At 37.7% G+C, this 15,000-nt stretch overlaps 1 protein-coding gene across 6 annotated transcripts in view; it reads right to left on the bottom strand.

The window, feature by feature from the left end:
* LOC125043568 (calmodulin-binding transcription activator 2-like) overlaps window positions 1-15,000 on the bottom strand; it is a 33,193-nt gene that overhangs the window by 1,002 nt on the left and 17,191 nt on the right. For 4 of the 6 annotated variants that reach the window (XM_047639765.1, XM_047639766.1, XM_047639772.1 and 1 more), the window contains 13 exons: window positions 14,754-14,977; window positions 14,388-14,637; window positions 13,959-14,195; window positions 13,741-13,841; window positions 13,011-13,067; window positions 9,550-9,680; window positions 9,178-9,326; window positions 8,712-8,893; window positions 8,087-8,232; window positions 7,531-7,697; window positions 7,165-7,239; window positions 3,854-4,099; window positions 1-3,572 (listed from right to left, as the gene is read on the bottom strand). The exon at window positions 1-3,572 is cut by the window's left edge and continues 1,002 nt beyond it. In XM_047639765.1, coding sequence (XP_047495721.1) covers window positions 3,548-3,572; window positions 3,854-4,099; window positions 7,165-7,239; window positions 7,531-7,697; window positions 8,087-8,232; window positions 8,712-8,893; window positions 9,178-9,326; window positions 9,550-9,680; window positions 13,011-13,067; window positions 13,741-13,841; window positions 13,959-14,195; window positions 14,388-14,637; window positions 14,754-14,977 — 1,990 coding nt within the window. In that variant the 3' untranslated portion in view covers window positions 1-3,547. The other 2 variants (XM_047639770.1, XM_047639771.1) reach the window with 2 other exon arrangements.

The raw sequence follows: 15,000 nt of genomic DNA, 5'->3' as shown, positions 1-15,000 counted from the left end.
AGAACTTTCCTGATACTTGGCTCTTTATATCCCCTCAAATCAGAGGTAATGAGCACCCTTTCTGGCAAGGTATCAAAATTTAGTTTCTGACTCCAAACGACCTAGGACACTGAAATTATTTTGATTTAATTCCGATGCAGGGGACAACCTGCTCTTAATGTGTAATTATTGTTGATGTGGGCTAATGATAAAAAAAATTTGTAAAACATTAACACCATCTGCAGTGTCTCTAGGTGGCCTGAGTACAGAAACCCATTAACTCTACTTTTTTGTTCCACTACACTACAGATGAAGAAGAAAATAAGTTGCCAGAAAAATAGACTGCCAAAAAGCATGGACTGGCTAATTGCTGTATCTCATCATCCTAACAATACCATCCAATCTATTGGAGGAAACCTATACAACTGTCCTCCGTTTCCATCTCAAGGATCAACTACATTGTAAGAGATCATTCACTGTGGGATTGCCGATTCCAATACTAAAATGGTACTGAAAGAAGACTTATTTAACTTGTATGGTGACAAGAAAATGAGTCTGATTAAGTTTCAATCTAGTCTATCATTACTGAAGAGGTCATTGATCTGCCTTCACATACCTTTAAATTAAATGTAAATTATGCCCTATAAAATTTATGTGGACAAACTGCTTGCTACATTGTCTACAATCTTCATGAACCCTCAAACAGAGCAAGCTTACCAGACTGTAATACTTTGCATAAAATACTGTTTTGAGATATAGTGCAACTAATTAGTAAATGAAGTGCACCATGATGAACAGATGAACTATGGAATATTGTTATTAAAGATAATGGAAATGATGATATAAGGTGTGAGCCATCAGATGCAATCTTCATTTCACTGATTCATTGCTTGTTGTTTGACATGTACCATCCTGAGAATTATATTAATTGCACTTGCCTAGTTTAAAAGCTTTTGAGTATTGGAGTCAAATGCAGCAGTTTATATTTCCTTAAACTTTCCACAGGACATGATCAGTGAAACTGGAGTACCAAGGAGATCAAGAGGATTTGAACTCTAAACCGTGAATTCAAAGCATTCCCCTTTCTGATGCTCCTAAACTCAAGAAAGATTGTAAATAACTATGCTGCAACTGTGACTCTTGTTATGTTTATGTGGTACTAAAAATATTACGAAATTCTCTGTCTGCTACCAAACAAATATTCATAATACTTTGGAGTACAATGTGAAATCAAATACTGGCAGTGAATTTCTACAATTCACAATGAAATGAATGGTTGCAGATCATCATGATCCAATTATTTGTTTAATAAGCCACTCTGCCAAGCTTCTGACTCTCCAGAGAGGAATGAGAATGGGAAAATAAACAATTGATCACAGGGTTGGATCAAACTACATGCAAAACACTCTTGGGATAAAATACTCTATATAGTATATGATAGAGTAATCAAGAAGACAAGGAGGTCTCCAGACTCAAAGAGTAAATCAAGTAAAGAAAAATAAGCATTTACTTTGAGTCTAGAGACAAATTCTAAAAGCTGGTATGTCTATACATAACTGCTATTATGAATAAGAGAAAATGGACCTGTACTGGTCAGACATCCAGCAATGTTCCTGGCCCTCATAATATTACTTTGTTCTCCAGCAAGAAAAATAGATATTTAGTAAGGGAAGATTGAATCAAGCACTGCAGAATGAAAAATACTTCCCTTCTCTATTTTCTTTAAAAAGCAAAATGCCTAACTAATATTCATCTAGTAGAAAATGGTGGGTAGGTCACTAACTGCTCGCTACGAGGGGGGACTAGATGAGGCGTCTTGGTAAACAACCCAACTACAACAAACCAGGACTCTGTGGCACTGGGAGGACCGGCCTCGGTTGTGAACCACAAAACACCACAAGTGCCACACCAGAGCACTTGAACAGTGCTCTCATGAGGGATAGCAACAACATCCCACACATATCCTGGACTGTTTTGTACCGTAGCATCAACAGCGTCATATCTCTCCTCTCATGCCGAGCCAAGGGAGGCTGAGTCACACTCGCCTCACCATTCAAATTGGCTGAATCGGTACGGGTAACACATATATTTATCAGTAAGCCTTACCGCTTTAGACTTTATCAATTGCTCACTGAAAGCACATTAGCTCAAGCTATCTTTCTCTAAGTATATAAGAAATTCATATGTCAAAATATAAGGGGAAAACCTTCCATCTATTCTGATGACACTGAATATCAAGTATATCAATTTTAAAAATAGTTTGCTTCTGACAATGTAATTATTTATAAATATTTTGTTAAGTACATGTCTTCAAACAAATGTTAAGGCCAAAGGAATATTATGGAAGAACTTATCTCCAATAACATTATGCAGTATTATTGCCATATAAGCCTTCCTGTTTTTATGCACTATTCTGGCTACAGTGATGCATGGGAATAATTTGTACAATGCTTTAAAATAGTGAAGTTTGAGAAATCAATAATAAAATATACAGGAAAGGAAATCAACACATTTGACTACAATCCTTCAAAAAGCAATTCCCCATTGGATATATTCCCACACTCCACACATGGCAAGAAATATGCCAATTCTTCTCTTAAGATCAACATAATAATTCATGTGAATGTAAAATTATTATCCCTATTATTATCAGATACATCATCATTATGTCTCACTGGGTATATAATGGTTATCACACTTGTTCATTTCACCCCTGAATACTTTCCCAACCCATCACTGACACATATACACATCATGAGGAAAGGAACTTTGATACCAACATTTCAAATCAGTATACAATTTTAGTCTACTAAAATGTGGAATATTCAACTCCATCCCTGCATCACAATGGTTTCTTCATCCATGATAGTGTCTTAGGAATACTTTTCAAATGAGGTAGTCAGAGATTTTGTGAAATGATTTTAACAAGTAAACATTTAGTGTGACTGAATAAACGTTCAACTGAAATATTCATATTCTACAGAATATGTATTTATTTATTTATTTTTTGTTCTTTAGGGATGTAAGCAAGAATTACTGTTCAGGCTAGATTTCCTTTGAAAGCAAAATCATAACAGGCAGTGATGTTAGCTTGGGATCAGCAAGGTAAAGATGCTGATATTCAATTTAGACAGTCTGGTTTGCAGCATAATACACCTTTTTTCTATAACCATTATACATATATTCACACCTTTTTAAAAAAGATTTCCCTTACACATGCACTGAAATTACTATAGCTTTGCTATCAGAAAGGCAAATCACAATGCAAATGAAACTTTTGACTTGTTAAGGTCACTAGAGCTGGCGCACACACAGTGGCAGAGTTACTGTCCCTTATCCCTGCATCTCTCATGTCCACAGTCCTGCAGATACCAGATGGTGGAGCACATCTCCACTTCCTTACAGAGCCCTTGGCAGCTCCATCCACTGTAGTGATGCACCACTTTGAACACTCATCAGTCTTGATACATTTCTCAGGTCCTGTCCACATGAAAAACTTGAGCACCGACGCTTCATGCTTAGCTTCCCTTTACCCAAGGAGGCTTGGCAGTTCTCCCATCCAATAGCTTCAATGACAGTCCTGATGGTCAGTTCTAGTGGGGAGGGAAATTGTGGAAACATATAAGTTATATTGTTTGTTATATATGGAAGTCAGTAATATAGAGGCACCAGACAACTGATAATCACATAAGATTCTTACTTTTAGCAGTACCAGAAAAAAATCAAACTCTATACCAACAGAAAATAATACATGAAAGTGAATAAGGGTCTTGGATGATAAAGAACATTCCTTACAAACTGCAAACTAAATAACTTATTATTTCTGCCGAATAGAATAGAAAAACAACTTGGCCAGGTTTCCAGGAGCACTCACTGGTCAGGTGCATGGGCTGTGCTCGAGAGTAAAGGGTCTGTGTCGCGGAGGGAGAGCTCCGATGAGGGGCCCGCCCGTGCTGGAGGGAGCTGGTGGAGAAGGGCCGGGGGAGGGAGAGGCTGCTGTGCTGTGACTGCTGGCCCCCCCACTGCTGCTGTTCCCCCCACTGCTGGTCCCTGGCACCCCGGGCCCGCCGCCTGGCCCACTTTCTCTCTTTCTGCCGCCTGCGCTCGCTCTCTCTGTAATCTGAAGTGCCAAGATCCAAATAATAATCTAGAATGCTTCTCTTCAGGGCTTATGTCCACCCCTTCCTCTCTCTCCCTCTCTCTCTCTCTCTCTTTGGAAAACAAAACTACGGTTCCTTTACGAGACATTTAAGAAGTGTAGCTGATTTTATTTTACATAGGATGTAGGGAAAACTAATTGTAAAAGAGTTACATTCTCAAGACTACACCACTGAGACCATCACCAACTATCAGGAATTCTCTGAGTAAAGAACAAGCAAGAAATCTTGCGGTGCAACACAGTAATTTAGTGCTTTTCTTCTAAGTGTTATATGACACACAAGTGCATGGGGAGTTATGGTTTTACTTCATACTTTTACACCAGTTGATACCAGACTTACAGGTAAAAACATAAAAGAAAGAAAGAAAAAAAAAAAAAAAAAAAAAACAGGAAGTAAAAAGTTTGTTTTATTACACTAACAAATAAATGCTGTACATTTTCAAAATAAAACAAAAATACAAAACATGAAAAACTTCTTGTAAAAACTAATGCAAATAAATACTGAAAAACTCTAAGAGAGAAATAATACTGGGACTGTAGAGTAGTACTGCCACTACATGCCCCACAAAACAGCTCACCACTCCAACAATATTTAGTTTAGGTTTTGGGGGAGCTTTAGAACACCTAGCAGAAACATGTTGAGATTCATGTTTAGTTTGTGGTGACTGGATAGGATGTTTATTGAACTTTAATGCAAAGCATTCATTTTATTTTCCTGAAATCTTCAAAAATTAGTGTTTGCAAATAACTTCTCTGATTATCATTCTCCTATCATGAAGAACTAACAAATCTATTATGATTACTACAGTTTGGTAAGACCAAAACAACCTATTATTCATATTCTCAATACTACTGTCATTTGTATATGATATATATTTGGTCTCCTTTCATTCAGTTGTACTAAGGCAATTTGCAAAAGCTAATATATAATCCTGCACAATATGGAGGGTTGTTTACAGATGTTTGTATGTCTGGGAGTGGTGACTTTAAAACACAACACAACACAACATCAACACATCAAACACAGAAAACTTGAAACAATACTTCCTGTCACTTTGGGTCTGATTCAGACTAACTCACCGTTTTATCCGTTAGTAACTCCCATATGCTGCTACGAGAAAGAAACGAGAACAAGTAAATATAGATTGGACAGCGATTGTTGCACTACACCAGTACAACAACCACGTGACGACACTTACTTACATTGCTACTGTGCATGCAAAAACAAATTAGTCAGGCAGGTTTACAGCTCTTGTTGAAACAATGAGAATATTTTCTTTTTGATACTACTTGAATTCTTGTGGACTTGTTCTGATGATTCTTTAGGAGGGGATAAGTTTACAAGAAACTCTTTGAATACAGAAACAGCTGTAAACCTATTGCATTTCAGTAAACAACAACAAAAGAAGAATTTCAAAGCAGCTCATATGATGTTAAAATGTCACTCTCTAATGCTTGTACATTCCAGCAGACATTGAAATCTTAGCCAAAACAAGACACAGTTCCCAAACATGCCATTAATATTCACCCTGAAATCATTCACCCAAATAAGCAATAAATTCAGTGCACAAATATCTACAGGAAAGATGAATAGGCCAGTGCCCAATCAGTAAATAAAAAAAGCTGTTATAATGGGGTCCAATTCCCAAGAAAGAAGCTCTTCTAGAGATTTTCAACCTTCTTTTCTTTTCCTTTTGCAATAACTCTTTGCATTTGCATGCATATGTTTAGTATTTTTGTTTGCCTAAAACTCTCTGTGAAGACTTCAATCAGCTGTACCAAAAGCTGACTTTTCAAAGATACATGTGAGAAAACGAAACAGCAGCTCACTGTTACATAATGAAAAATCAAAGGGAAAAATATAATTTTCAGAAGTGCAGATTTTTCCTTATTTAATATACCAAATTGAGAAAAAGAAAATACACACAATCCCTGTCAAAAACATTCCAGTTAATCTGCTTTACTTGCAGATGGATTTCTTTGAAATGATCTTATACTCAGTATTCTTGTACTAAAGGAAAGGAGTATAAGCTTAAGTATGTTACTGTGCACAAATATATTACTGTGAAAGGAAACTATAATTACTGTGAGGTCCCTTACCAAGTCCCTAACTCAGTCTCTGCAATGTCTGACTCCACTGTTAAACTTTTAAATATTATTTTCCAAAAAACTTTGTTCTTAGCAAGAAAATATTTGCAAAATTGTTCTTGAACATGTTGATATGAAAAGTTGCTGTTATTTGAAAGTTCAAGCATATTTTCACACTAAAAACTGACTGATCAAAATATGCCACAAAGTATTTATTACTCAAGCGAATATCACAAATCTTCATAAATACATATATGAATCCATGCAAATTGACACATTCTCATGGAACTTCCACTCAACATAACATAGTGCATGACACACTTTCCAGATACTATAGTGTCAGTCACAGTTCACAATTTCCACGATCAATCTAATATGATCTTTCAGTAGCACTTAACCATTCTCCTATCGCTCATATTCAGGAAACTCAAGATAAGAAATGCCTATCCAGAACTGTTTTTAGAATGTACACTAGCCTGTTTAATACCAACTAAATTATATCTAAGTAGTCAAAATGTTTAGACTCCTGGGTGACATACTACTGGCTAAATGATGTTCCTAGCAAAGTTTGTCACTGAATACCCTCAAAAGAAGCCTCATCTCCTAAACACATAAATCTCTTAGTGTTTGAAAAATGCAAGAACCCATAAGAAGTGGAAACTATAGAAAATAAACCAGCAGCACAAATTCTACATGATCTAGAGTGCTGTCTTCCTTTGATAAGCCAATTCAACCAGTGTGCCTAAATGATATTAGTATCCAAAATATTAGTTACAAAAAAAAGGGAAAATGTGTAGACACTATAATGCTATATACAACACACATAATTTAGAATGGCTGAACCAGTTAGAATCACACCCCAAAATCACCACACACTTGATGCACCACATATTCTGAGCTTACCCTATTTGCTGGTCTTTTAGGAAGCCTTTACTTACTTTTGCTTTGTCTGGCGCATAAACTGCTGAATTTTTCGAGCAGCTTGATGTTGCCTTCGCTGTGAGTATGTTCGTCTGTAATATTTATACCAAAGTAAGATCACTATTCATATTGCAAATCAGAGTATAATACCTGCTTGAAGCTTAGTACTTGTTCTTGCACTATAAACTATTTACCAATAAGTAATTTCTCTTTTTTTCTTATTTCTTCCATATATATTTCAATCAAACTAAATTTAATCCTGATTTCATTAGAGTATTAAACCTAATCCAAATTATGCGCATGTTCTACTTAAAAAGCTGCCTACTATTATGCTATATCTCTTTTCTTTCTGTATAATGATTCTAAACCTGAATCAAACTTACTTTAATGTTGGTATAGGTGTTGTCTCTCTGGATCCTCTCAGTGAAAAATTTACACCAGTATGAGTGCCACCTTCGAGACTCTTCTTGAAGCGTTTGTGTTCACAGTAAGACCGAAACTGGTTCTGAATGAGTGTTGCAGCTCTGCTCATTTGTCTAAAATACACATACTGAAACACAGATGCAGGCAATCATTAGTTCATATGGATATAGAGAATCTAGTGAAGCTGTTTTCAGCAATAGCACTGCCTTATGTACACTAAATGGATGAAGACAAAAAAACATGTTTATGAATTGTTTAAATAGTTGCAGGCAGTGATGATACCAAAAATATGACACATCATATGGAGATGGTAACAATGAAGATGCTGCAATATTCACTGTGACAACAAGGATTGACCAAATTACAAATGAGTGTATTACAATGGTAGCACAGGTAGATAAAAAGAGAGAGAGGGTGAGAAGAGAGAAGAGAGGAGAAGAGAGAAGAAAAATAGGAGAGAAGAGGAATGGAAAAGAGAGAAGAGAGAACATATTTATACAGAGATATATTTCATACCTGTTTGTAACGTCTATAATAATTCTGGATGACTATGGCTGCTTGTCTTTCTTTATCTTGCTCTTGGAGTCTCTTGCGTCCCTTATAAAGCCTATAGGCCTTTTGAATTGTTTTTGCAGCCTCATATAATTCCCGCTGCTCACGGTCTGAAAAACAGAAGTTTCAATATCAACTCTCTCTTGCTCGTCTGTCACATACCTACATATACACACATATATATACATACATATATGCACACATACATATATTCACACATCATTTATATCAATGTATTCTACTTGTATGTATATATGATATATCATACACACACACACACACACACACACACACACACACACACACACACACACACACACACACACACACACACACACACACACACACACACACACACACACACACACACACACACACACACACACACACACTCACACACACACACACACACGTGCACGCGCGCACACACACACACACACACACACACACACACACACACACACACACACACACACACACACACACACACACACACACACACACACACACACACACATACCTATATACATACATACAAATACAAATATATACATACATACATACAGATATATATATATATGATCCTTACCTGAGAGAGTAAGATTAGAAAAGTCTCTGGAGAAGTCTTTGGTCGAGGCTTGAAAGAATTCAGAGAAGTCTGCCGTTGTGGGAGGGGGTGAGGGGCTCTCCAGAGTGAAGGAGGCTGGTGAGGGCAAGCAGCTGGACGAGGCTGGACTCATGGAGGAGCTAGGTGTTCCTACGTCAATATATCTGCAAGTAGAATTCATATGCTGTTCAGACTGGAATTGATTTAATTTGATGAAGTTACTGATTAAGAATTTAAGAAAAGTAGTGGGTAATATGCAGAGCAAAATATTATTCATCTCTGTTGAAAAAAAAAAAAAAAAATGATCATAGTATGAGTGTTTACACAAAAAAAATGAAACTTTAATTCCAAATGGGCAAACAGTATAAACTGCAGATATATGTACCTTCAGTTTCTATAATCACATTTACAAAGCAAACTTTAATAATGATATAAAAGCCTGACTCACCTATAAGATGAGATATCAGAGAATTCAAAGTTGAACTCTGATGTCGTGTCTGGCGGCTCATCCAATATGACTTCCATGTCCAAATCAGATGACGGAGGTTCTGGGGCAACAGGGCTTGGCTCCAACTGCATCAGCTCTTCTCCATCACTCTGCCATGTTAACAATGTGAACAAAGACTCAAATGAACAAGTAAGATAATTACTGGTTCAAAAATAGTATCATACAAACAAATAAAAAATATACGTATATATATATTCATCATAACTTCTTTTATTTTGATAAAACAGCCTTTTATATAACATTATACATGTGGCAAGCAATAAAAAAAAGGAAATATCATTCCCAATGCAATAACAAGAAGTCTGATCATACCTTGATTCTCTCGGGAAGAGCGGCAATGATCTGCTCAGCAAGAGTGAGGACACGACTGTCATCAGGCGCAGCCAAACCTGCCATTTCTGAACTTAACGACTCCCGACGACTAGCGTAACTACTGTCTACACCTGCAGGTTGAACAGGATATTAGTCTTAAATGGTCAGTAACACATATATAAATGTTTTTTCTAAATCTTCTGGTAAAACACATTTTTCCTATATATTTGAATTAATGAATTCATAGTTGTGGGATACCATATCAATTGATTCAAATGATTAAGTTTCACTTTTACTGCCAGCATAAAAAAAATGTTGTAATACATACTGTTAAATATCAGCCTTCATTACTTGCACTGGATGATTCATTGTGCTTTCAAGATTCAAATTTGCAATGTAATTATATTAAAGAAGCATCTACATCTGACTGAGTAATGTTACAAATTTTTCATCAGTAAAGCTTAGTGATCTAGTATGCTTTCTATCACATTTCACAGCAGGCGACATACTCTGACATTACAACCAAGTTGACAGTTCAGATGATCCACTATTACAGAAATCTATAGCATAATCATCTACTGGTGCTCAAGTTACTATCAACAAGGACTTACCAAACTGTTTAACATCAAGTACACTGTAGGAAACAGACTGCAACTACATCTATGATAATTTGCTTTATAAATGAGTATACTTTTTCCTCTGTCTTAATCTCCATGTTTGCTTGCCTCTCCATGCCCCTCAACAGGTCCAAGGGAGTGGAACTAGATTGCCAGAGGGCAGTCATGACTGCATGCAAGCCATAGGTTCCCAGCCATAAGCAGTGCAGCAGAGATATCAGTGTCTATCTCTTTCTATCTCTCTCCCTCTCTGCCTCTACTTGTCTCTCTCTCTCTCTCTCTCTCTCTCTCTCTCTCTCTCTCTCTCTCTCTCTCTCTCTATATATATATATATATATATATAATCCCCCCCCCCCCCCAAACAGCTATTCATTCCATAGGCCTCTCTCATTTCACTATTGAGAGGTTATATGGCAGTGCCATCCTTGCCTGATAGGATGCCCTTCCTAATCAACCATGGTTCAGTGCTCAAACACTTGTGTGACGGTGGTGACTTTCCCTACGAAACCTGCGTTTGACTTCTCAAGGCAATATGTCGTCTTCTCGCGCTCGAGCCAATAGTTACAGTGCAGGCATTTTTACGACTACCGCGGCTGGGAATTGAACTCAGGACCACGAGGGTCGGAGTCCACTGCTCTAACCACTGGACCATTGCGGCAGTCATATATATATATATATATATATATATATATATATATATATATATATATCATCAAGGGGCTAACATGAAGAGATTTGTTGCAAAAGGCATCAAGACGAGACTCCAAGGCTCTAGATAGCATTCATTTTTTGCTTCCATAGAGCAAAACTGGCAATATCAAGGCCTTGAAGACACGTAGCTTGGTCCTTCTGCTTAGATACCAACACCTCCAAATGCTCTTGTTGATCGAGTTCATGGCTCCTGCTGTCTACTGTCTTCTTGGTCTGACAGCCCAGAGACATGAACCAAAGTCCTCAATTTTGGTCTTGGTCCAGGAGACCTCTAGGCCCAAGGGTTTTGCCTCACTGCTAAATGCATCAAGAGCTGCCTCCAGTGATTCCAGAGACTCAGATAGGATAGCAACTTCATTGGCAAAGTCAAGATCTGAGACCTTGATATTGCCCAGTGTTGCGCTGCACTGACTTTGGATAGTAGCCACACTTTACAGCACTTTCAGTACTGGTATATAGGTTTGCTATTAGGCAAATAATCTGTCTCAGAATTCCCCTAAGTCTCAGGATCTCCCATAGCAATTCTCAATGCACTGAGTCAAATACCTTCTTGAGGTCAATATAGGCTGTAAGCAACCTACGACTGAACTCACGACAATGTTCCACACTTACTCAAAGGGCTTGGATACAGTCTATTATGGACTTGCCAGGAGTGAATCCAGACTGCTCCGGTCTCTGGTGCCTTAATAGGTGGTTATGGATCCATTTCAGAAGAATGTGGGCAAAAACCTTGCCTGGTATACTGAGCAATGTAATGCTACAGTAGTTGCTACAGCCCAACAATCCCCTTTCCCATTCCAGAGAGGGCTGACCATGCCCCTCAACAGGTCCAGGGGAGTGGAACTAGATTGCCAGATGGCAGTCATGACTGCATGCAAGCCATAGGTTCCCAGCCATTAGCAGTTCTGCAGGGATATCACATATGCCTGCAGCTTTCCCACTCTTCAGCTTAGAAATTGCCATCCTAACCTCAGTTAGGGTAGGAGTTTCCTCACTGATGGGTGGGTCTGGCATTTACATATGAATATATTGCTATACATACATACATACATACATACATATATATATACATATATATATATATATATATATATATATATATATATATATTTTTTTTTTTTTTTTTTTTTTTTATGTTACCCAGTACCCAGAACATCTTTGATAAAGGAGGAAAATAAAATAACATTAAAAAAATAATCATTGAGAGATAATCATATCCATTACATATTGTTCCCACAAAAGTAATATAAATTTGTTTTCTGACAGAAAAAGCATATCTGTACAGCACTATATTCAACCCATGTATTCAAAATTGCAGTTCTAAGGCCTCACATAAACTCAGATCACCTGACAAGATCTCATAGAAGACCAAGAAAACCAACTTCTTTGAATCCACTACTGGCCATTAGCAAACAAGATAAGTGTATGTAATTGATTTTTAGAATCAGGATAAAAAACTAAATAGACTGTCAAATTGGACAACTATTCAAACATTCAACAAAGATAATATTACATACACTGACTTCTAGTTACTCTATGAAGATACTCCATAAAATGTAACATTTACACATATACACATATAACACAAAATAAGAGCCACTGAAAGATGACATTATACAAACCACTGCACAATGACATGCACTAAACTTTCTCTATACCTAAACACCTACTTCTTAACAAAGCTGCAGAGAGAGATGAGCAGAGTCATGCATAAAGAAGCTATAGCTACATATCTCTCATGCAACATTATAATATAAACAGTAAAGCACATTGTTTCCCATCATTCTGGAAATCTGCACCGAGTATACAAATCCAGGTGTGATATATACATAATGAAGCACGCCACCAGAGTGGAGACATTATGATATTTACTACTCATTCAGATTACCTCTTTGCAATACTAACACTGGTTAGCACACAGGAAACACTTTGAGCAACTAGCTGTGTAATACTGTAGCTAGACAGTTAATAGAAGTAGTGTGTATATATATGATTGGTTTAAGAGTGTGAGAGCTTTACATGTTTTTGCATGAAGTAAAGATATAGCCATTCTCAGATTCGATCTGTACATGTGATGGTAGTGGATGTTCATGTATGTACTCATCTACATGTCACATGATGGCTGTTCCTCACCTCTAAGGGAAGAGTGATCATCCTCCTCCCCCTCTGTCTGGACCTGGCTGCTTCCACCTGCGACAACCATGCCACTTTGAGTTACCTTGGTTTGTCATCTGTGGGTAGTTGATGACCCACCCATCCCTTCCCCTTCCCTCCCCCAACACTACCCTCACTGCCATTTCCTATATTGACCATTCATGGTCTTAGTACCTGCATGATTTACTCCTTAATCATACATTAGCTTATAAGCCTTACCTGCCTGGTGTGCATGGCAGAATACTGATATTCTCTAAATGTTTTGCACATTTTATAAACATCTTTCAAAAGTGGATATCTAGAAAAAACAACAAACAGGAGATGTTGTTCTCTTAAGCAAATCAACTTGAGAATGTCTTCAAGAAACACAAAAGGCAATCAGGCCCAGCATAAGAGCAGTGCATGACATGCGGAGACACAGACCCTTGAGACTTCCAATACTTCCAAAATGTTTCATGCCCAGGGAAATATAAGAAGAAATGGAATAGCCAGACATGATGAAATTCTAGATAACAAAAAGCTGTGAGGAAACATATGAAGCATACAACATAACAATCTCTACTTCTGAGAGAGGAAAAAATCTTAGAAATTCCCCACATAAAAAAGCCAAGAGTTCAGATACTTTAAGGTACCATGTTCCAACCAGAAGACATTTTTCTTTGAAAAATAGTGTAAACAGCAAAACTGGACTGTGAAAAGAAAACTCTACCTGGTGTGAACTGGAAGGGCATGGGGGAGTCCAGCATCTCGTCCCCAGTATTGTCAAGGGCTAAGGATGGTGTCGAAACATGTGGACTTGATCCTTCTCCCCTAAAAATTTAAACAAACAATGAATAATCTATGAGGGGATATTACATAATATACAATAATTCAAACAGTTTCATGTGTTTAAAATTAAGCTAAAAAAAAAAGAAAAGAAAAAGATACCTGGAATACTTTTGCAGTACATCCAGACCAGAGTCTAAGCTCGCTCTCTTGTACGTGTCAACATTGGCCAAGTTTATGCCTGAGTCAACTGAGGGTCTTTTGATCAGCCTCCCACGTCGAACTGAGGAGTCACTGCCTGATGATGCAGGGGAAGGACATCCAACTGGTCGAGCTGGTTCTTGCTCACTGCTTAATGGCAGATCCACACTCAAATGGCGCTGCTTCTTGAAATCACATCTGTTTATTTGTAAAAAAAAAAAAAATATATATATATATATACATATATCATTTACATTAATAATACATCAGACAACATAATTAGCTTTTTTTTCTTATCTGAAAAAATAGGGATATAGTTACAAAACAGTCTTATGAAAACAAAGACCAGTATATCAACTGCAGTAAACAAATATGAAAGGCACAAATCACCTCCGCGGGGAAGGCCGAAGGAACACATCAGGTGATTGGTGAGCCATCCCTGCCATAGTGAAGCTAGGATTGGCTCCTGAGGTCGTGGAGGAAGAGGAAGTTGTGGAGGAGGAGGAGGTGGTAGCAGTTGAGGTAGAGAGCTGAGAGCTTGACGAGGCTGATGACAAAGAGAGGTGGAGGCCTTCAGTGGGGTCACCCTGTACCCGCTGTCTCTCTAACTGCTGAAGTTCCTCTGCTAATGCATGATGACCTGCAAATATAAAAAGAAAAAAAGTTTTATGTCAAATATTACACTGCTTTTCATTAGTGACCCTTCCCCTAAAAATGTGATTTAGCTTCATATAAATCTCTCAAATAAAAACAAACCATTAATTGTTGCACACTGCAGTGGAGTTTGACCAAGTTGATTTCTAGAACACAGAGCTTGACAATTCCACCGATAGAGGAGGAGCGCAGTGTGGCGATGTCCCCTTGTACATGCCCAGCTGAGTGGGGTGCAGCCACGGGAATCCTGCCGCAATGCGTCCACTTCACACTCCAGCACCAGTGACGGATTCTCATCACGCCATCGAAGGAGGGATACAATCAACCTAAGCCAAATAAAAATTGATTA

The sequence above is a fragment of the Penaeus chinensis genome, chromosome 34, assembly GCF_019202785.1.
Source record: "Penaeus chinensis breed Huanghai No. 1 chromosome 34, ASM1920278v2, whole genome shotgun sequence".
Taxonomy (NCBI): domain Eukaryota; kingdom Metazoa; phylum Arthropoda; class Malacostraca; order Decapoda; family Penaeidae; genus Penaeus; species Penaeus chinensis.
This window is presented reverse-complemented; position numbering and strand designations above follow the sequence as displayed.